This window comes from Ranitomeya imitator, chromosome 2 (assembly GCF_032444005.1).
Source record: "Ranitomeya imitator isolate aRanImi1 chromosome 2, aRanImi1.pri, whole genome shotgun sequence".
Lineage (NCBI taxonomy): Eukaryota > Metazoa > Chordata > Amphibia > Anura > Dendrobatidae > Ranitomeya > Ranitomeya imitator.
Genome location: NC_091283.1, coordinates 472,658,565 through 472,682,917, shown reverse-complemented (window position 1 = coordinate 472,682,917; position 24,353 = coordinate 472,658,565). Strand labels below are relative to the sequence as shown.

Genomic DNA, 24,353 nt, shown 5'->3' with positions numbered 1-24,353 from the left:
TGACGGGTATATTGCTAGTGGTGTAAGGGTAGTTAAGGGGTAATGCCGGCTATCCTGGTGGTCTATGTACTGTACTAAAGAGGTCAATGCCAACATTCTTGATGGTGTACAATATTGAAGAGGTCGTCAGTGTCAAAATACCTGGTGTTCTAGGGTAGGTAGGGGGTTGATGTTGAAATAGTAGGTGGTCTAGGGCAAGGAAGGTACTCATGTAAAAAAATCAGACAATCTAGAGTTTTGAATGGATATTCTCAACATAAATGGTGGTCTAGTATAATAAAGAAACAAATGTAGGCTAAATAGAGACAGGAAAATTATAAACACTCGAGTGATTCTATCTCAAAGTAAGGAGATTTAATACAGGTTATAGTGCAAGAAATAGCAATTAAGAACATATAGAAAGAAACATGCATAGGAATCCAATAGAATATAAAACGTGATATTTATTTGAGATACATTAAAAACTGCTGAATAGCAAAGTAATATTTGAAAATCAATTACATGGTGAAGACAGAAACCGGTCAGAAACAAGGGGCACCACAGCTACACATGATGTCACAGAATGGGTAAAAAGGTGATGCACAGTTAAGTAAAGGAAAATATGAGAAGATAAATAATGATGTGTCAAAGACAAAGCCCAATCACTGACTTATGAGTGGTTACTCAAAGTACCAGGGGGAACCAATACATACATAATGTAGGATGAGGGGTAAACTAATTACAGCCTGTGCAGACCATAATTACCTGGAAGCTGTGGTGCCACCACCCCAACGCACGTTTCAGCAACAGTACAATAAAGGGTTAATATCAGCATCCCTAGTGGTCAAGAACAGTAATGAATTAATGTAATTTTCTTTATTGGTCTATTGTGGCATTCTCTCTCAGGCTCCATGGTATCTCAGTTTATAGCAATGAGGTGCACAGAGTAGGTTGGACACGGTAAAGAGGAGCAATGTCATCGTTCGACTCTGGGGCTCGCTCTGGTGACCTTTGGCTGTGTGGTCGGTTTCCCTCTCTGTTGAACCACAGCCTGTTTTGTCTCTGTTTAACTTCTGATAATGCTCTTGTCTTAATTTTGCTGTGTTGCTTCTATGCAGGTGTCTTCACTTCCGTGTTTTAGTTTGTCCTATAACATCTTTGGAGGGGCTATTTATACTCTCCTGGCACATGAAGTCTTTGCTGGTTATATTCCAAGTTAGATGAATGTTTGGAGTCCCAGCTCCCCAGTCAAGGATTATCTTGCTGAGGTTTTTTCCTATCACTTCTCCTGCGGTTTGTTTGCTTATTCTGTTCCTCTTCTCAGCACTTTTCCCATTTTGTTACATTCAAGGTCTGTGGGTTTCCACGTATACCAAAGGTCTTTTTGGGTTCCTTTCTTTTTTTTCTGTCTTTTATGTATGACTGTGTGAATACGTCTTTAGCCCTGTGTCTCTGTCTATGTTTACTCCGTTCTGTTGTTGTTTTGGGATACATTATGTGTATAGCTGAGGGTGGAGTTAAGGACACTCAAGGTCAGACGATATTGAGTGGGGCGCCACTGCATAATTTTAGAGTGCCAACCTCTGTGGTCAGGCAGGGACAAATCAGGGTCAGGTTAGGGATTTGCCTAGTCTGTATATTAACCTGTAGTGTGCAGGCTTAACATCTCCCCTGTTTGTTCATGCTTGTGTGTTACGGCTCAGTCATAACAAGCAATTGTTGGGGTACATCCCTTATTCGGAGTAATTAATGTGAAATTGTTAATTCCCAGATTCAAGGAAGTTCTTTATTATATATCAGTGTGATAAATAACACATCACAGATAATGGATTACCGTAATTTAAGTATACAAAAGTCTGCTTGTGAAGGCTTTATATACAGGACCTCAATGTAGATTAAATAATAAATATACATATTAATAAGACGAATCTTCCAGTTCATCCCATTCTTGCTTCAGTTAGGTCATAATATTCTGAAAGAACATGAAGCAGATGTGTGAGATACATCAATGGCCCATGTCTCCCCACAGTATGCTAAGTGCGGCTCATTTACCTGAAGCCGGAGGGATGTCTGCTCCTACCGTGCTGGTGGCACTCAGGGGTGGAGGTGGTGGCACTGCCCGTCTGTAAGGACATATTGTAATTTATTACACGACCGGATCTTATCAGATACTGTATCAATATTAAATGGGTTAATGTTTGGCAGATTTATTCTTAGCCATTGATATGAAAGTAATAAAATGGCAGACTGCATCCACCAGAATGGGAGCTGCTCTTATATAGCAGTTCTCTGCACCACCTCATAGAGAGGTCTTGAGTGGAGGACCCCCTTTTATAAAATCTATATATTCTATTTTAAAATATGAACAAGTGTTCACAGCCCTTTAAGGAGGACATATCAACAGATCAAAGATGTCTTATTTTATTCCTGCAGCTTTCCTTTTTATTTACTGCTAATTTCTACGCTATTTACCAATGTGGCCTGGTTCACGGGGTAATAATGCGCTGCCCCAAGGAGTCCTGTTAGCCGCACACCTTTAGTAAGCACTGTAAAAATTATCAATAGATAAAAAGACCCCATATTTCTGGATCTGTATGGTCGATTATAAAAAAAAATCATAATCGGGAGCACTGGGAATAAAATAAGAGCTAAAAATTTAGACTTTTGACCTGGTGACAGGTCCTCCTTAAAGAGGTTGTCCACTACTTTACTATTGATGACCTATCCTTAGGATAGATCATCAATGTCTGATTGGTCTGGGTCGGACACCCAGCACACTGGATGAACAGCTGCTATTGGTGTCGGTGGCCACCGGCTGGAACAAGTCATTTGCAGGGCTGGCCGTCTTCTGGCCAAGGCGGGGCACTGCACATCCACCTAAAAAATTCAAATCAATAGGAGGCATAGTACCCTGTGATGGCCACTATCAGAAGACAGCCAGCTCCGCAAATGAATACTTCCAGCCGAAACCGATAACAGCTAGTCGGCGGGAATACCGGACCCTGACCGATAAGACATTGATGCCCTACCCTAAGGATAGGCCATCAACACTAAAGTAGTGGACAACCTCCTTATAGGAAATCATATACATTCTTTCTAATAAATGGAACCCATGCCTTATCATACTGATTCTACCATATAAATGCTTCCTACATGTAGGGTCAGATTGGGTCACCGTACAAAAGGATCTTCAAGTAAGCTGAGGTTATAGCAGTATATGAGACATGACCACAGAACTCAAAAGAAGCAGATGTTACTGTACACTTAGAGGTTGAGTCACATTTATTTGGCATAACTACAGAATAGTAACTCAAAACTATCTCGTGGGCCAATCCATCATGGTGTCCCTCAAGAAGCTTCTGGACCCTAATGCTTAAAATGTAATATGTTCCTCCCGACTTTCCATATCACATTTATAGTCTGAGCAACCAAATTTCAGGTCGGCACTCATAGCTAGAAGACAGCGGTGCTCTGGTAGTAGGGAACGTTCCTCTAAACAGTAGTACAAAATGTCACGGCACTCACTTAAACGGCCAATGTTCCGGACTGCCCTAGACCTTGATCATGGCCTATGTCCTATGGTACAGAACATAGCAGATTCAGTACTAAGAACCATATGACAAGCTGTGATGTGACTGAGGTACAGAAAAGATGGCCGTCCTTTCTATTTTTAAAGTGGTTTTCCATCTCTCATCTACTATTTTTGTATATGTGAATACTTGTATTTGCAGCTACAAATCATTTTTGCAAATGAGATTCATCAAAAATTTTGTACCGTTTAGGCTTTTACAGGGTTTTTGATTACTTGCACATTCAACTCTAATGTGGTCTGTGGTCATAAATCAGCTGAGAGGAGCTCAGAAAAAGATACAAATTCTCTGTTAGACTGTCATGGGGGCTCACCAACAGTTTATAAGTTAACGCATTCTGCAGCCAGTAATATATAGTGTAATACACCGAGGCTCTAGAAACCGATTGGTGCAATATATTAATGAAATCCAATAAAAAAAATGTTTTTTAGTCTAAATTACATGAGTTTAAGTAAAAGAAAAATGTTTTCAAAGATGGACAATCCCTTTAAAGATATGGCATTTGTGATTATGATGAGGAATATGCATTGTCTGATGACCTAGTGATGACCACCTGTTCTATGCCATTCTCAGCAAGCAGTGCTGCTAGGTAAAGGAGAGGGGAGGGATTTACATGGATTCCCTTTAATCATGAAAGATCTTATTCAGATGTTATTGGCAACTGACAGGACTTTATTTCAGTCATCATTTACAAGCAAACAAGCTTCTCACTGGTCTGTGTTACGTAGGGGTGAAGCCGGGTGTGTGTCTTGATTGATGTGTCTCACAGTTGGCTCACGGTGATGCACAGGTGCCATCGGAGGTAGGTTGGGATATGTTGGGTATGTTGGGTAGCTGGCTGGGTAGGATTCGTAATGATGGTGGTAGACGATTGGTTCGTCGTCTTCCATTTGTACTGGCAGGATACTTGGCTATAAGAAAGAGAGAAGATAATGTCTGATATATTCTTAAAAAGAGTTTTCTTTGACTGTAGCATTGATAGCCTAATTCTGTAATAGGTAATTAATATCTAATTGTTGGGAATGGATCTGGCTGCCCATCAGATAAACGAAAAAGCTGCAACTCTCCAATGAACACCTTAGTCCGAGGCATAACATAGTTCATTTGGTTTTGGCGGTGCCTGGGAGTGCAGCTCATACCCATTTACTGAAACAGTGGAGTAACGTTTCTTATCCAGTACTGACTCTGGGTTACATCTTCTATTACACTCCAGAGCTGCACTCACTATTCTGCTGGTGGAGTCTCTGTGCACATACATTACTTATCCTGTACTGATCCTGGGTTACATCCTGTATTATACTCCAGAGCTGCACTCACTATTCTGCTGGTTGAGTCACTGTGCACATACATTACATTACTTATTCTGTACTGATCCTGAGTTACATCCTGTATTATACTCCAGAGCTGCACTCACTATTCTGCTGGTGCAGTCACTGTGTACATACATTACTTATCCTGTACTGATCCTGAGTTACATCCTCTATTACACTCCAGAGCTGCACTCACTATTCTGCTGGTGCAGTCTCTGTGTACATACATTACATTACTTATCCTGTACTGATCCTGAGTTACATCCTCTATTACACTCCAGAGCTGCACTCACTATTCTGCTGGTGGAATCACTGTGTACATACATTACATTACTTATCCTGTACTGATCCTGAGTTACATCCTGTATTATACCCCAGAGCTGCACTCACTATTCTGCTGGTGGAGTCACTGTGTACATACATTATATTACTTATTCTGCACTGATCCTTAGTTAAATTCTGTATTATGCTCCAAAGCTGCAATCACTATTCTGATGATGGAGTCACTTTATTTGTACATGACATTACTTATTCTGTACTGATCCTGAGTTACATTTTGCATTACACTCCAGAGCTGCACTCATTATTCTGGCGGAGTCACTGTGTACATACATTACATTACTGATCCTGTACTGATCCAGAGTTATATCCTGTATTATACTCCAGAGCTGCACTCACTATTCTGCTGGTGGAGTCACTGTGTACATACATTACATTACTTATTCTGTACTGATCCTGAGTTACATTTTGCATTACACTCCAGAGCTGCACTCACTATTCTGCTGGTGGAGTCACTGTGTACATACATTACATTACTTATCCTGTACTGATCCCGAGTTACATCCTGTATTATACCCCAGAGCTGCACTCACTATTCTGCTGGTGGAGTCACTGTGTACATACATTACATTACTTATCCTGTACTGATCCTGAGTTACATCCTGTATTATACTCCAGAGCTGCACTCACTATTCTGCTGGTGGAGTCACTGTGTACATACATTACATTACTTATTCTGTACTGATCCTGAGTTACATTTTGCATTACACTCCAGAGCTGCACTCATTATTCTGGCGGAGTCACTGTGTACATACATTACATTACTGATCCTGTACTGATCGTGAGTTACATCCTGTATTATACTCCAAAGCTGCACTCACTATTCTGGTGGAGTCACTGTGTACATACATTACATTACTTATCCTGCACTGATCCCAAGTTACATCCTGTATTATACTCCAGCGCTGCACTCACTATTCTGCTGGTGCAGTCACTGTGTACATACATTACTTATTCTGTACTGATCCTGAGTTACATCCTGTATTATACTCCAGAGCTGCACTCACTATTCTGGTGGAGTCACTGTGTACATACATTACATTACTTATCCTGCACTGATCCCAAGTTACATCCTGTATTATACTCCAGAGCTGCACTCACTATTCTGCTGGTGCAGTCACTGTGTACATACATTACTTATTCTGTCTTGATCTTGAGTGAGTGATCTAATTCAAGTGTTTATTTTTGTTAATGTTGATGATTATGGCTTACAGCCAATGAAAACCCAAAAGTCATTATCTCAGTAAATAATATTGTTGTATGGAGTTTTAAAACAATGGCCAGAAATTGTCGGTGAAAACAGACACCACAAAAATGCTGGTTAAAACATAAAAAGTGCTCCAGAAACGTTAAAAAAGGTAAAAAAAAACTTTCTTCTGTACAAATAATGCTTGCATTTCTTAAAGTGTCTCCTGCTTGAAAAACTCATCGGGTTCACCCACCTGAAAAAGAGATTGTTTTGGGCACATATGCTTGATATTAAATATACATGGATCTCATATCTGGCTACAATACACAGGAGTTGCAGTGCATAAAAGTCGTAGAGCCATTAATTTCTTTATATTTATATCTGTAAATATGAAAGATTGGTGACATTATAGTTGCCATTATATTTTATGCAACATCAACATCAACCCAACTTTCACAGAGTCTTGAAAGGAAGTGATCCATCCTGCACTACTGATAACATTTACCATGGGGGTAGGTGGTGTAGAGCCATATCCAAAACTGGAAAGAGCAGACATTGTCATGTTGTTCATTATAACTTGATGCATTTGGGCGTTCTGGATCATCATCAGCTCTATCAAATCTGCAAGTAAGAGATAAATGAGTATGACAAAAACAGAAGATAGAAGTTTCTGGAAAATGTCTTTGGGTATAAGGAGCCATAGGTCCTGGGTGCATTTATTCCATTTCCTCAAGGCCATGTACCTCTGCAGGGTTCCGCCTCTTTAAAGCTCCGCCAGGGTGTAAACAAAAGGAATTCACTAGTGATCAATCAGAATGGAGCTTGTAAATAAGGTTTCGATTTTCCTGCCGCAGGATCATAGGTCATGATCAAAAGGGGAGGGGTGCAAGGACCATCATGTATGTACTATAGTGAAATCCACTCTCACCTTCTTTAGCCCGACCATATCGGATTGGATGAGACAGAGGAGGGGTGAAATCTGCTGGAAGTTGTTGGATGATAGTCGGCTGTTGAGAAACCTGAGCGATGAAAGCAAAGACACTGCCAGAATGATTCCCATAAGATCCATCATACTGTGCATTTATTACATTGATGATAACTGTGGATGGGGCAAATATAGAAATATAATAAAATTAAAAGTGAGATTATCTCAGGCCAGTGACAATTCTCTCAGAGCTCTGAGAATAATAAAGGCCTCATACACAATATATAGCTATCCATGTTTCTTCGGACAGCTCTCTTTGCTGACTCTGGTTGGCCGATAGGGAATCAAGAGGGCCCCTGTCACAACTCTGTTATCAATTGTCCTGGGAGCAGGGGCTACTTCCCTGTCCCTAATGCTAGCCAGCGCCCTAGCTTGCCCTTTTCCCCTGGTTACTTCTGAAGGTGAAGATGCCAGGGCCACGTACCTTGCCTTAGCTTCTGAATCCTCCAAGGGAAGAGGGGAGTAGTAGTACATCGTAGTACACCTGCCAGACTAACAAGGTAATGTGAACAGGGGTAACAAAAATACCAATCATACAAATATACACACACATATAACAGAGGAATGCACTGGGGAGAAGGAAGATGGGGTTAAACAAAAGTAGGAGAAGAAACGGAATTATCACACACTCAAAACCTAGCAACAGTCACAGATAAATCAGCCAAATGCCATCTATAATAACCACCAACAATAACCTCCAGCCATGCAGCATAAGCTACTCTGACAATGAGTGCTAGCCAGGGCCTAGTTGATATAGGAGATGGGAGTGTTTAACAGTGCACAGATGAGAGCCTTAGCTCCAAGGGCTCTCAATAGAACAAATGAACCCTTGCACTGCCCAAAGAAATTTACACCATTTAACCTTTACCCCCCGAGGGTGGTTTGCACGTTAATGATAGGCCACTTTTTACAATTCTGACCACTGTCACTTTATGAGGTTATAACTGTGGAATGCTTCAATGGATCCTGGTGATTCTCATATTGTGCTTTTGTGACATATTTTACATCATGATAGTGGTAAAATTTATTTGCCATGACTTGCATTTGTTTTTGACATAAACAGAAATTTGGTGAAAATTTTGCAATTTTCCAACTTTGATTTTTCATGCCCTTAAATTACAGAGATATGTTACACAAAATGCTTAATAAATAACATTTCCCTCATGTCAACTTTACATCAGCACAATTTTGGAACCCAATTTTTTTTTTGTTAGGAGTCGTGTTGAGCATTCCGATACCGCAAGTATCGGGTATCGGCCGATACTTGCGGTATCGGAATTCCGATACCGAGTTCCGATACTTTTGTGGTATCTGGAATCGGTATCGGATCCATAGTGATGTGTAAAATAAAGAATTAAAATAAAAAATATTGATATATTCACCTCTCCGGCGGCCCCTGGACATCACCGCTGATAACCGGCAGGCTTCTTTGTTTAAAATGAGCGCGTTTAGGACCTGAGAATGACGTCGCGGCTTCTGATTGGTCGCGTGCCGCTCATGTGACCGCCACGCGACCAATCACAAGCCGCGACGTCATTCTCAGGCACTAAACTCCTCATTGTAGGAATTTAGGACCTGCGAATGACGTCGCGGCTTCTGATTGGTCGCGTGGCGGTCACATGAGCAGCACGCGACCAATCAGAAGCCGCGACGTCATTCTCAGGTCCTAAACGCGCTCATTTTAAACAAAGAAGCCTGCCGGTTACCCGCGGTGATGTCCAGGGGCCGCCAGAGAGGTGAATATATCAATATTTTTTATTTTAATTCTTTATTTTGCACATTAATATGGATCCCAGGGCCTGAAGGAGAGTTTCCTCTCCTTCAGACCCTGGGAACCATCAGGATACCTTCCGATACTTGGTGTCCCATTGACTTGTATTGGTATCGGATATCGATATCGGCGATATCCGATACTTTTCGGGTATCGGCCGATACTATCCGATACCGATACTTTCAAGTATCGGACGGTATCGCTCAACAATAGTTAGGAGGTTTTAAGGGTTAATAGTTGCCCATCAATTTCTAATTTTTACAACACTATTTTTTCACATCACATTTGAAATCACTTTGAGGGGTTTATATGATAGAAGATACCCATAAGTTAAACCATTCTTAAAACTGCACCCCTCAAGGTGCTCAAAACCACATGCAATAAGTTTATTAACCCTTCAGGAGCTTCACAGGAATTTTTGGAATGTGGAAAAAAAATTAACATTTAACTTTTGTTTCTCAAAAAATTTACTTACGATGCAAAATGTTTTATTTGACAAGGGTAACAAGAGAAAATGGACACCAAAATTTGTTGTGCAATTTGTCCTGAGTACACGGAAGGGAAGGAGTGCCATTTGACTTTTTGAATGCAAAATTTGCTGGAACAATTGGCGGACGCCATGTTGCCTTTGGAGAGCCTCTGATGTGCCTAAACAGTGAAAATCCCCAACACGTGACATTATTTTGGAAACAAGACCCTTCAGGGAACTGATCTAGATGTGTGGTGAGCACATTGAACCCTCAGATGCTTTACAGAAGTTTATAATGTTGAGCCATAAAAATAAAAAAAAAATCAAATTTTCCAAACAAAAATATGTTTTCAGCACAAAATATTGCATTTTTGGTAATGCGGCGCCCCAGGGTCCTGGTCGTCGCAGTGATATTGCTTTCCTCTTGGGGAGAGTGATGCTACGTTTGGAGGCAAAGAAGGCTAACTGCATCCAGGTATTACAAACGTGCAACACATTTCACACTCCAGGCCACCAGGGGGAGCTTCTGCTCCTATTTATTAGGTCACTCCCCATATCTCTATATAACTGGTGGTCTGTAGGGAAAGTTAGTCAGTTCCAGACAGAAGTGAGTTCCTGACAGAGCTCCAGACAGGAGTTCTGTAGGGAGTTCCAGACAGTAGTCTGAGGAGGATGGAAGGTTAAAGGAACTGTGCATGCCCTCAGAGCTACAGCTCCCAAAAAGAGACATTGAAAGGCAGAATTGTATTGCAGTGAGCATGAAGGAAAGTAAAGCAAAGGAGAGGATACCAGAAGGGGACCGGCCAAGCTGTCTCCTTCTGAGGCGCAATATCCCGGTAGCCAGAACACCGAGGGAGTAAGGCCCTGTCCTTCACTGCGCCATTCATCATTCACCATCTATACACCAGGAAACCCTGGGGATACACTTCACCTGTGGGAAGGTATACCATCTAGCTGCCATAAGATCACCCCAGCGGACCCCTTAAAGCAGCATCGGTGACCCTGACCGAATACCACAGGTGGCGTCACGAACATTCCCTTTAAAGACCTTTCCTTTTTACACGGACGTCCAAGGGCCACGGACTGGGTCAGCCACCATGACATCCCCCTGTGAACTGCAGGACCCGGTGCCGAGTACCCCACGGCCCTTGGGGGGCGATCCAGTAACAGGAGAAATTTCACCATACAAATATGTTATGCAATTTCTCCTGAGTATGCCGATACCCCATAAAAACTACTGTTTTGCTCATGACAGGGCTCGGAAGGGAAGGAGCATCATTTGACTTTTTAAATGTAAAATTTCCTGGAATCATTGGAGCATGTCGTGCCCCATTTGGAGAGCCCCTGCTGTGCCTAAACAGTGGAAACCCCCAACAAGTGACCCCATTTTGGAAAATGGACCCCTCAAGGAATGTATTTAGATACATGGTAAGCACCTTCAACCCCCAGGTGCTTCACAGAAATTTATAATGTTGAGCTGTGAAAATAATAAAATGACATTTTACTAGCAAAAATATTGTTTTAGCCTCAAGTTTCTAATTTTTCTAAGGGCTAATAGGATTTTTTTTTTTTACAAAAAACTGAGGTTAATTTTTTCCTGAGTGCGCCAATACCCTAAATGTAATCAGGAAATATTTTTCAGGCACAGTGCAAAGCTCAGAAGTCAAGGGCCAGATTTTACTGTTATAGTTTGCAGGTACCATGACCCATTGGGAGAGCCCATGAGGTGCCAGAACAGTAGAATTCCCCATAAGTGACCCTATTTTACAAACTACACCTCTCAGTTAATTCATCTACGGGTGCAGTGATCATATTGACGCCACGGGTGTGTCACAGAATTTTATACCATTGAGCAGTGAAGAAAAAAATAACATTTTTACCATAAAAATTTGGTTTTAGCCCCAGATTTTACATTTTCACACAAGTGGGTAAAAATGGCACCAAAATGTGTCGCACCATTTCTACTGAATGTGGCAATACTCTACATGTGGCTGTACAGTACTACTTAGGCATACGGAGAGACCCGGGAGGAACTGGAGCGCTATTTGCCTCCGGGAGCGCAGATTTTCCTAGAAGAATTTGTGGACTCCATATACAAAGCCCTAATTGCTAGGAGAGCAGAAAACCCCCTCAAGTGACCCCATTTTGGAAATTATACCACCTTGGGAATTTATGTACAGGTATAGTGGCGATTTTGACTCCATGGGTGTTTTCCAGAAACAAGCAGCAATGAATATTGCCAAGTAAAAAATGCAAGCTGCCGCTGTAGTGACCAGTACTCTGTAGTGACCAGTATGTTGCCGTCACCAGTACGTTTTGCCCAGCCCGTGCTTCTAAAGGCATGCACAATTAAGTTAGGTGAGCTCTCATCGCTTCAGAAACGCCAAATGTGGACGCCATATGTGGTTTAGGTACACTGGGGAGCTCAAAAGATAGGCGGCATTTGGAATTGGGAGCAGAGAATTTGCTGAAATTCTTTTGGCGGGTGAGGAGCCATTTTGCTTTTCCAGAGCCTTTGTACTACCAATAAAGTGGAAGCCCCCTATATTTCTGTTATCAGATAACGGATCTGAGTGAGGACTTGCTTTTTTTTGTGTATTGAGTTGAAGCTTTTATTGGGAACATTTTACATGATGTTTTGGATCACATTTATCTGGTGCTCTACGCTGAGCACTTACTTTGGGGTTTCCATCTAAATCTCTGAGTGACGTGATACAGATGAAACCCCCAAGAGATCCATTTACTATAATGAGGCAGCAGAGTTACTTTGGACTTCGTCTGGCATCTGTTCAGCGATGTCCTTCTTTTCAGAAGTGCACAAAACTGTGGCCGATGGCACTTCTATGCATGCCTAAAAAGACACTGCTGGATTACAGGCCAGACGTCGTCCACAGTGCCCCCATCTGCCTTATTATAGGGAATTTTCCACCAGAGGTTCCGTCTAAATCACATATTTCAGAGATTTACATGGAAACCCCAGTGTAAGCGCTCAATGCAGAGCACAGCATAAATGTGCACTGACCCTTACTGCGATCTTTGGGAGGCAGAATTTCAAAATTAACAGCAGGTGAAGAATTGGTTTTGTTGATTTTATACGCCGTTCCTGGTGCGGCATAAGTGATTAGGCGACTTTACTCTTTGGGTCGGTGCGATTACAGCGATATCAGATTTATATCGGGTTTTTAGGTTTGGCTGGTGTCACACACTAAAAGATGCTTTTGATTGCAATGTTATGTTTTGATGCTTTTATATAATAAAAAATATTTTATAGAAAAAAATAATTATTTTTGCATTGCTTTATTGTGAGAACTATATTTATTTTTCCACTGATGGAGCTGTGTGATGGCTTGTTTACCATGTTTATTTATATCCGTCTTTTTTGTCGTGTTTTATTCTTTTTGTTCGCAGGTATGATGATAAAGAATTGTTTTTTTGCCTTGTTTTTTATTTATTTTTGTTGGTGTTCACTAAAGGGGCAAACTAATGTGACAGCTTTTTAGGTTGGGTCGTTAAAGATGCGGTGATACCAAATATGTGTACTTTTATTGTTTTTTTTTTTCATTCAAATATTTATTTAGAGATACAATATCTTTAGATTTTTTATTATTATTATTTTTTTTTATATTTTTACAATTATTTTAATTTTTTTTTCTACTTTTTTAGCTTGTCCCACTATGGGAAAATCATTTTTTGCAGGCTGATCGCTTCTACAGCATGGAGATGAAGCAGCATCCCCATGCTGCAGAAACTGTCAGCTCTGCACTGACAGACAAACTTGCTCATGATGTACTGGGCATGATCAGCACATTTGCTAGGTCTGGTGACCCAGATGTCGTCATGACGACACCTGGTCACCATGGCAATGATCGGGAGCTCACGTCACGCTGTGAGGTCTCCAATCCAAAGGCAGAGTGGATGTCAGCCCTGTGTCGGCTTCCGGAATGCTGCGATTGTGTTCAATTGCAGCATTTTGGGGGTTAAAGTGCCGGGAGCGGTCTGTGACTGCTCCTGGCACTTAGTTCCGGGTGTCAGAATCAGCTGACACCTGGCGGCGATTACCCACACACCCCCTGCGTGCGCGGGCGATCGCTCAGATGTAATATTCCGTCCTTGGTCAAATAGGCCCAGGGCACATGGATGGAACATTACGTCTGATTTCAGAAAGGGGTTAATAAGAAGGTGAAGTGCTTTTATTCAGAGCAGGATAAGGAGAACTCAGACGTTGCAGTCTGCTTGCTCCTCTCTGTCGTGGTAAACCCGTGACAGACCCTTAAGGGAACCTGTCAGCGTGATGTAGGGGAAGAAAGCCTGATTCCAGTGACATGTCACTTACTAGGCTGTGTGGTGCTGTTTAAAAAAATCTGTGTTTTATCAGCAGGGGATTATCTTTATAGGTCAAGCTGCTTTGTGCTTCCTGGTCCAACTGGAGCGCCCCCAGACACAGGGCCACGAGTTCTCGGTACCGGGCCTCTCTGGTTCGGTTCTGAGGCTGTCACGGTGGCTAGACCCGGTCCGTGACCCTGCTAAGGGGCGTCCAGTAAAGGGATTTGGTACAGTCTGTCAGGGGTTCGTGACGCCACCTGTGGTGTTCGGTCAGGGTGACCGACGCTGCTATGGAGTCCACTGGGGTGATGGAATGGCAGCTGGATGGTATAACTTCCCACAGGTGAAGTATGTCCCCAGGGCTTCCCATATATGTAGTTGGTGATGGTGTGAGGTGCAGTCAATAATGAGGACACAAGGTTGCAGTCTCTTTACCTCTTTACTGAAGGCTTCAATATCCTCAATCCAGAGCATGTTCAACCAGGCTCTCAGAGACCGGCCGGTCCGATGGGCACATCCAGAGTTTCCTACGCAGATGGAAATCGTTGCCTACCAATAGCGCCTGTGTGTTGTAGTCCTAGCCTGCTGAGCATTCGGAATAGTCCTCACAACTGCTGTTCTCGTTCGTTCGTTCTCCACAGCTCTCTCTCTCTCTCTTTGGTTCCAGATGTTACTAGTTTCTAACGTCCCCCAGATATGTTATGGCTAGGACGTCACCCGTTTGACGGGAAGGCTTGGAGGTCTTCCGGGACCCTAGAGACGCCCCTCTCCCAATGTTGCCCCCTATGTCTTCGTAGGTGTAGAAGGTAGACAGCCAACCTATGATTAACTGTCCAGCGGAATTTGAAGTAAGGCCTGAAGTCAGTTACTCCTACGGTGATCCGGCCACCGACTACACGCCTCAGTAAGATGTTGCCTTCCTCTCTCGGCACGACTCTTACTGGTTCTCCTTTGTGCTGATCTCGTTTACACTGTTCCACAATATTCTTCCCCTCTTGTCTCTTTCTTAGGACACCGCCGCAAGGTGTGCAGGCGCGGTTCCGTTTCGTTCTGTTCTGTCGCTAGGCACCTGCCAGGTTCCCACGCCTGACAGGGACCCCCCTGTGCCTTCTCCCTGCAACACCCCCTGCCACGGGATGTTGCCTGGTTCCAACCCAGTCAGCTTCTGACTAACTTCCTCCCCAGCCCCTAGTTTTACCAGTGTGAGGAGTGGCCCAATAAATAAAGCCTTTTTCTCCCCCTAGTGGCCGGAGTGTGAAGTGTAATGTGTTCTGGTGATACCTGGTCAGGAGAACTCCTTAGTGCCATCAGACGTACCGCTGCTCTCCTTAGTGGCAGAGCGCTATACTGCAACGACCAGGTCTCTGGGGCGCTGCACAACCACATCCCGACCACTGATCAGTAGCTTTCTGTCAACATACAGTGTACATTGGCAGAAAGCTGCCAGTCAGTGGTATAGGCGGGTTATACAAAAGTCAACATTCTGAGACCTGCTAGATCTGCAGTAGAGAAAACTGTGATTCTATCACAATTCCTGCACGCAGTAAACTAAGTGATACATGGCTGGGGTCAGGGTCTTGGTCCCTACATCGTGCTGCTGTCAGATTACATAGCAAAACCTGCTGACATATTCCCTTTAAAATTTGACTGTCAAATGATCCCTCCAATATTGGGGAGTTCAGCTGTTGTTAGATTAATATGTATGGAGTGAAATATCCTCAGGCAATTCAAGCATTCATGTCTCTATGGTAATAGTTCTCTGAGATAAGATATAGCTGTGGATGAAGCAATTAGAAAACTGATGGCTCCTTGTGTAAACAGGCTGCCGATCACTCCACAAACAAGAAAATCGCTTGATCGTTGTGTGAAATCATCTTTTGTGCTGTACAAAAGCTCATCGTTCTCAACAGCACATTGTCCTATGTAAACGGGACCTGCGCTGCCAAGATCAATAACAGCCTAGAGCTTTAGACCACATGCTGCAGAGATTGAAGCAATGGAGGAATGGGGAGAGTTGAATATTTTTTTAAATTAATAAGTACATTAATGGAGCTGCCATTATACTCTTTGGAGGGCTATGTTGGGGATATTATACTATTTGGAGGGCTATGTGGGGGCCATTATACTGTTTGGCTGTGTTGGGATCATTAAATTATTTGGAGGACAATGTGAGGACCATTGTACTATTTGCAGGGCTATGTAGGGGCTATTACCCTATTTGGAGAGCTATGTTGGGACACTATACTATTTGGAGGTCTATGTGGGCGGCATCATACTGTGTATATTATACATGCTGTGTATATTATTTGGATGGCTATGTGGGGTCCATTGTACTGTCTGGAGGGCTATGTCGGGGCCAATTACTCTATCTGGATGGCTTTGTGAGGGCCAGTTATACTATTTGGAGGGCTATGTGGGGCTAATTATACTGTTTGGAGGGCTATGATGGGGTCAACTACACTATTAGGAAGGCTATGAGGGGGCCATTGTACTATTTGGAGGACTTTGTGGGGCCAGTATACAGAGGGCTATTTTGTGGCCAATATACAGTGACATGTAAAGGTTTGGTCAGCCCTGGTCAAAATTACTTTTATTGTGAACAATTAAGCAAGTTGACAATGTAATGAGCTCTAAAAGGGCTAAAGTTAAAGATGACCCATCTCCTTTGTATTTTAGGCAAAACAAATATATTTTTCCTTTTTTACATTTTAAAAAATACAAAAAGGAAAACGAACCGATGCAAAAGTCTAAGCACTCTGCATGGTTGGTACCTAGTAGGGCCCCTATTTGCAAGTATAGTAGCTTGTAAAAGCTTTTTGTAGCCAGCCAAGAGTTCTTCCTTGAAAATTCTTCCAGTTCTGTGAGATTCCTGGGTCATCTTGCATGCACTGCTATTTTGAAGACTAGTCACAGATTTTCAATGATATTCAGATCAGAGGACTGTGGCCATTATAAAACCCTCAGCTTGCGCCTTTTAAGGCAGTCTGTTGTGGATTTAGATGTGTGTTTAGGATTAGTGATGAGCGAGTATACTCGTTGTTCAGGTTTTCCCGAGCACGCTTGGGTGACCTCCGAGTATTTGTTAGTGTTCGGAGATTTAGTTTTCATCATGGCAGCTGAATGATTTACAGCTATTAGCCAGGCTGAGTACATGTGGGGGTTGCCTGGCTGCTATGTAATACCCATATGTAATCAAGCTGGCTATTAGCTGTAAATCATGCTGGTGAGGTGATGAAAACGAAATCTCCGAGCAATAACAAATACTCGGAGGTCACCCAAGCGTGCTCGGGAAAACCTGAACAACAAGTATACTCACTCATTACTATTTAGGATCATTATCCATTTGTAGAAGCCATCGTCTTTTCAACCTGAGCTTTTTTACTGATGGTGTTATGTTTGCATCAAGAATTAGTTGAAATTTAATTGAATCCATTCTACCCTCTACCCATGAAATGTTCCTCAAGCCATTGGCTGCAAAACAACTCCAAAGCATGATTGATCCACCCTCATGCTTAATGGTTGTTAAGATGTGCTTTACCTGAAATTCTGTGGCCTTTTTTCTCATACCTTTGATTATTGTGATCAAAGAGTTTTATTTTAATCTCATCGGTCCACCGGACTTGTTTGTAAAATGAATCAAGATTGTTTAGATGTTCTTTTGCATACTTTTGATGCTGAATTTTATGGTGAGGACACAGGAGAGGTTTTCTTCTGATGACTCTTCCATGAAGGCCATATTTGTGCAGGTTTCTATGAAGAGTAGAACAATGTACCACAACTCCAGATTCTGCTAAATCTTTTTAATAGTCTTTTGCAGTTAAGCGGGGGTTCTTATTTGCCTCTCTAGCAATCCTACCAGCAGCTCTTGTTTAAATTTTGCTGGGTCTTACAGATCTTATCTTGACCTCCACTGTTCCTGTTAAGTGCTATTTCTTAATTACAGTTCGAACTGAGGAAAGGGCAACTTGAAAACACTTTGCTATCTTCTTATAGCCTTCTCCTGCTTTGTGGGCCTCCACCATTTTCATTTTCAAATTGCTATGCAGCTGCTTAGAAGAACTCATGGCTGCGGTTTTTCGCACAAGGTTAGAGAAGGCTGGGTTTTTATAAGGCTGGAAAATTTTAATCACCTGGCCTTTCCCAATGATGATAGTGAACAAGCCCTAACACTAACAGGCTAACTAAGGTCTGAAACCTTGGTCAAAGTTATCTGACCAAACAAATCTCCAATGGTGCCCAAACTTTTGCATTGGCCCATTTTCCTTTTTGTAATTTTTAAAATGTAAAAAATTACTATATATTTTTCACCAAAAATACAAAGGAAATGTGCCGTCTTTAACTTTAGGCCTTTTAGAGATAATTTCATCATCAACTTGCTTAACTGTTCACAATAACAGTAATTTTGATGAGGAGTGCCCAAACTTTTACATGCCAGTGTACTTTTTGGAGGACTATGTCGGGGTCAATTATACTGTTTGGAGGGCTATGTGGGAACTATTATGCTGTTTGAAGGGCCAGTGGAGGCCATTATACAGTATGATGTCCATTACACAATTTGGAGGGTTGTGTGAAGTTCATCATACTGTGTGGAGGCTTGTATGAGGATGTATAATATAAGGAAGGCCATTATGCTGTGTGAAGGGCCATCAGAGTACATGGAGGGCTCTGTGGGGGCAATCATATTGTGTTAAGGGCAGTGTAGAGGCCATCATACTGTGTGTGGGCCATCATACTTTGGTGGGGGTCAGTGTGGGGGTATCGTACTTTGTATGAGGAGTACTGTAAGATTATCATACTCTGTGTGTGGAGGGTACTGTGCAGGCGTTTAGTGTCCCAGGTCGGTCTATGTAAATGGACCCTTAGGATCCTTCATCATGGATGTTTTGTGATTTGTAAATATTGTAAAGAGGAATAGGTGAATAGGTAAAATAAAACAAAATATGCTTATGTCTTCAATTACCTGCCTCTCCAGCATCGCTGCTCTGCTGTTCCCAGACTTGATCTGCTGACTACCTACTTGATGTGAATACTACAGCCAAGCATTGGTTACAGGAAAGTAGATCCTGGAAAAGCTCAGACCGGTTGGGATGGAGCAGCCAGGGATTGAACAGGCTGCATTTTTTAGAAATCCTGGAAAAAAAAACCTTATTTGCTGCATATCAATGTTTTGAACCTCACAACGGTCCGAATCAGGACAATAGTCAGGATCAGCTGATGCCAGAACAAAAAGTAGTAAGTAACAACCTGGATCTGGTTACAGCCTTGTTGCCCTCATGTGAGCTCAAGCAATGTTGGCCCTAAGCTTGACCAGCTTCCCACTGAAGTTATAGGGAATAAAGGAGAAGTTAGAAACTAATGACTAAACATTAATGAGATAGGGTCCACAGCGAAAAATCTAAATATTGCTCGTTTGTTGTGCCCATGCAAGTTAGTAGAGAATGGCGTCTTGACCCAATGAAGAGTTGGAACCATGAACAGATATACAGATATCCGGGGAAGAGACAACCCCAAACCTTTAGATAGTGAGCCACAATCTTATGTTGCCTCCCTTATAAAGTCAAACCTCTCCAATTGTTCCCAAAGATGTGAAACGTAGCTGTAGGGTTGAAGGGGTATGGGTAGCACCCAGATCCTGGTACCTTCATAGTCCACGGGTCCCTTACCGTATAAAAATCCCTAGTATTGTAAGTGACATATAGCATTTTAGGGACCAAAAATTTCCATGAAAATTTCCAAACAGCAACATTGCGATACTGGACTGTGGACTTACCGGAGGAGGGATGATCTGTACTCCTGGGTTGGTGTAGTATGGGGTATCTGTAGGCCATGTCTTAAACATAGTGACCAAGAGAAGCAACCCACTTGGCACAGGGCTAAAAGCAGCGAGTCAGTGCTGTGCTGTAACAGGGGAATCCAGAGCATATGAAAGCAATGACCAGACTGGGAGAACTGGAGCTGCTGGTGGTTACTGGGGAGACGGTGAGTACACAAAAGGTAGGAAGTCCTGTGCCTTCACTGCACGCCCAGCACCTGAGTCCTCCTCTTATGTTACGTTGTTAACAGTTTATATTCAGACTCTTGTTGGATCTGACTGTGGGAAAGTTGGGTGACAGCCAATATAACTGTCTTTATCATCGGCAGGGGTTGCCACTAGGCTTATCAAGAGTACTAAAAATATGAATAATTAGAAAGGAATATTAGAATGGTAATATCACTGCTCACTGATTGCTATTCAGGAGGACGGGAAATGTGGGTAAAAATTTGTAAGATTTCCCACTCTTAATAATTTACTAAAATATCTAAAAGTGAACCTGTCATGTAAAATAATGCTGTTAACCTGCAAGTATGGGGGTAATATGCATTTTAATTACGTTCTGACACCGCGTGGCGCCTGCACTGAGACCACTGCTGCCAGGAGGAAATAAACTTTATTCTCCTTGGCAGCATTCGGCTTCCAGTCATATGCACTCTGGGTATAGAGAACGGTGGCTGTAACCTCACCCTGGCACTGACTGACAGTCGGTTAATCATAAGCGCTCATCATTAGGGCCAGCTGTCAGTCAGTATAGCCGCAGCTCCCTACGCACAGAGCCATAACTGAAACCGTGTCGGTGCCACCCTTATGACTGCAAGCCAAACGCTGCTAGGGGGACTAAAGTTCATTTCCTCCTGGCAGCAGGGGTTTCAGTGTGGAAGCTGAAAATTGTCAGAACACTATTAACCTCCAGATTATCCTCATATCTGCAAGTTTCACAGCATTGTTTTACATAGTTATTAAGGTTGAAGGAAGACTTTAAGTCCATCTAGTTCAACCCATAGCCTAACCTAACATGCCCTAACATGTTGATCCAGAGGAAGGCAAAAAAAAAACCATGTGGCAAAGAGTAAGCCCTACACTGGGGAAAAAAATTCCTTCCCGGCTCCACATACGGCAATCAGACTAGTTCCCTGGATCAACACCCTAACAAGGAATCTAGTGTATATACCCTGTAACATTATACTTTTCCAGAAAGGCATCCAGTCCCCTCTTAAATTTAATTAATGAATCACTCATTACAACATCATACGACAGAGAGTTCCATAGTCTCACTGCTCTTACAGTAAAGAATCCGCTTCTGTTATTATGCTTAAACCTTTTTTCCTCCAGACGTAGAGGATGCCCCCTTGTCGCTGTCTCAGGTCTATGATTAAAAAGATCATCAGAAAGGTCTTTGTACTGTCCCCTCATATATTTATACATTAACATAAGATCACCCTTTAGTCTTCGTTTTTCCAAACTAAATAGCCCCAAGTGTAATAATCTATCTTGGTATTGCAGACCCCCCAGTCCTCTAATAACCTTGGTCGCTCTTCTCTGCACCCGCTCCAGTTCAGCTATGTCTTTCTTATACACCGGAGACCAGAACTGTGCACAGTATTCTAAGTGTTGTCGAACAAGTGACTTGTATAGAGGTAAAATTATGTTCTCCTCATGAGCATCTATGCTTCTTTTAATGCATCCCATTATTTTATTTGCCTTTGTAGCAGCTGCCTGACACTGGCCACTGAATATGAGTTTGTCATCCACCCATACTACCAGGTCTTTTTCATTGACGGTTTTGCTCAGAGTTTTAGAATTAAGCACATAATTATACATCTTATTACTTCTACCCAAGTGCATGACCTTACATTTATCCCCATTAAAGCTCATTTGCCATTTATCAGCCCAAGCTTCTAGTTTATATAAATCATCCTGTAATATAAAATTGTCCTCCTCTGTATTGATTACCCTGCAGAGTTTAGTGTCATCTGCAAATATTGAAATTCCACTGTGTATGCCCCCTACAAGATCATTAATAAATATGTTAAAAAGAAGAGGGCCCAATACTGACCCCTGTGGTACCCCATTGCTAACCGCTACCCAGTCCGAGTGTGCTCCATTAATAACCACCCTTTGTTTCCTATCCCTGAGCCAGCTCTTAACCCACTTACACATATTTTCCCCTATCCCCATTATTCTCATTTTATGTATCAACCTTTTGTGTGGCACCATATCAAAAGCTTTTGAAAAGTCCATATACACTACGTTCACTGGGTTCCCTTGGTCCAGTCCGGAACTTACCTCTTCATAGAAGCTGATCAGATTAGTCTGACATGAACGGTCCCTAGTAAACCCATGCTGATACTGGGTCATGAGGTTATTCCTCGTCAGATACTCCAGTATAGCGTCCCTCAGAATGCCCTCCAGGATTTTACCCACAGTAGAGGTTAAGCTTACTGGTCTATAATTTCCAAGTTCAGTTTTTGTCCCCTTTTTGAATATTGGCACCACATTTGCTATACGCCAGTCCTGTGGTACAGACCCTGTTATTATGGAGTCTTTAAAGATTAAAAATAATGGTCTATCAATGACTGTACTTAATTCCTGCAGTACTCATGTAAGTTCATGAGAGCAAGGGTTGCCCTTACAGAGTGGCCTCCGTTTTTGTGCATAGAATGGGTCCTAGTAGTGACCCACCCTGCATGATGTGCATACAGTAGGGGAAATAAGTATTTTATCCCTTGCTGATGTTGTAAGTTTGCCCACTGACAAAGACATGAACACTCTATAATTTTAAGGGTGGGTTAATTTTAACACTGAGAGATTGAGTATCAAAAATAAAATCCAGAAAATCACATTGTATAAATTATATAAATTTATTTGCATTTTGCAGTGAGAAATACGTATTTGATCCCTCTGGCAAAAAAGACTTAAATTAATACTTGGTGGCAAAACCCTTGTTGGCAAGCACAGCAGTCAGACCTTTTTTGTTGTTGATCATGAGGTTTGCGCACATGTCAGGAGGAATTTTGGTCCTCTTTGCAGATCATCTCTAAATCATTAAGATTTTGATGCTGTCGCTTGGCAACTCGGAGCTTCAACTCCTTCCACAAGTTTTCTATGGGATTAAGGTCTGGAGACTGGCTAGGCCACTCCATGACCTTAATGTGCTTATTTTTGAGCCACTCTTTGTTACCTTTGATATTTGAAAGAGACTCAAGACATAAGCCTAAAGATATCTGCAACAGAAGATCTAAAACTCACAGGCTATGTGGATGCAGACTGGGCTGGTGACTTGTTATTATAAATATACAAGTGTCAGTGTGCAGGTGCCGGGCCTCTCTGACCTTACCCGGTGTCTGCGCACAGCAGTACTTTGCTCTGCCCTCAACAGTGCAGACAAAGTACGCCTGCGCCGGAGCCGTGGCGTGAATGCAAGAAGAGGATATCATCTTATGAAGATGGGAGGCCCCGCACCGGACCGCGATGCCCATCGGACCAGAACCGGACCGGGACCACCCCTGGGTGAGTATAATCTAACCTCTTTTTCTCATCTTTCAGGATACATCGGGGGCTTATCTACAGCATTACAGAATGCTGTAGATAAGCCCCTGATGCCGGTGGGCTTAGCTCACCTTCGATTTTGGGGATGACAGGTTCCCTTTAAGATAATAATGGACAAATCGTTATTGAACACAATAGTAATCAATTAAAACATAGAAGTTATAAGGTAGTACATGATTGGACAACACATGGTACATTTAGGTAAGAAGTGGTATCAACAATATCACAAAGATTTTTATTACATAATTAGGCTGCTGTCACACTCGCAGTATTTGATCAGTATTTTACCTCAGTATTTGTAAGCCAAAACCAGGAGTGGAACAAATAGAGGAAAAGTATAATAGAAACATATGCACCACTTCTGCATTTATCACCCACTCCTGGTTTTGGCTTACAAATACTGACGTAAAATACTGACCAAATACTGCTAGTGTGACGGCAGCCTTATTCTCAAAAACGCCGTCTTCAGTGTGTAAATATGGAACTTTACATAATGTTTACTCACATGGATTTATTATTATTAAAAATCAAAAATAGAAGAGGAAGAAGATGGTATATTTATATGTCTCTATAATTGTACTCCATAATTTATACAAAATCTGCTCAAAACTACATTAGATGGTCATATATACTTTTATTGCACTGCCATCTAGTGGCAATAAAATGAATTGCATCCTATTCACAATTCAGAGCAAACTCCTACTTCCCAATCCATCCTGAAGTTCCTTATATGCATACTGAGGAGAGTGCCAAGCATTATTTATTAATTCTACATAATCATGCTACAATACCACTAAAGTGCATGCATAAAAGGGTTAATTCAAAGTGCAGAATAGTGCAATATAAAAGTGCTGCAATGGTGCAAGGCAACCCTTATATCAAAACACATATAAACCTTAGAACGACATACCACAGATTCAGTACCGATGGACCAATTGTGGGAACCCCCTAACGTGCGTTTCATGTTATTGCTTCTTCCGAAGAAGTATGCATGTGTACTTGATGCAAAGATACCTCTGTCTCTCCCCAATTCC

General features: G+C 42.1%; 1 protein-coding gene across 1 annotated transcript; it reads right to left on the bottom strand.

Annotated features, from left to right (window-relative positions):
• Positions 1–423: 423 nt before the first annotated feature.
• PRR29 (proline rich 29) lies at positions 424–19,933 on the bottom strand. Its single transcript, XM_069755675.1, has 6 exons — positions 19,726–19,933; positions 7,336–7,426; positions 6,913–7,028; positions 4,281–4,480; positions 2,032–2,102; positions 424–1,951 (listed from the first exon to the last, which is right to left on the bottom strand). Exons 1-6 carry the CDS (start codon positions 19,792–19,794, stop codon positions 1,917–1,919), a joined length of 582 nt encoding a protein of 193 aa, XP_069611776.1. The 5' UTR covers positions 19,795–19,933; the 3' UTR covers positions 424–1,916.
• Positions 19,934–24,353: the final 4,420 nt, after the last annotated feature.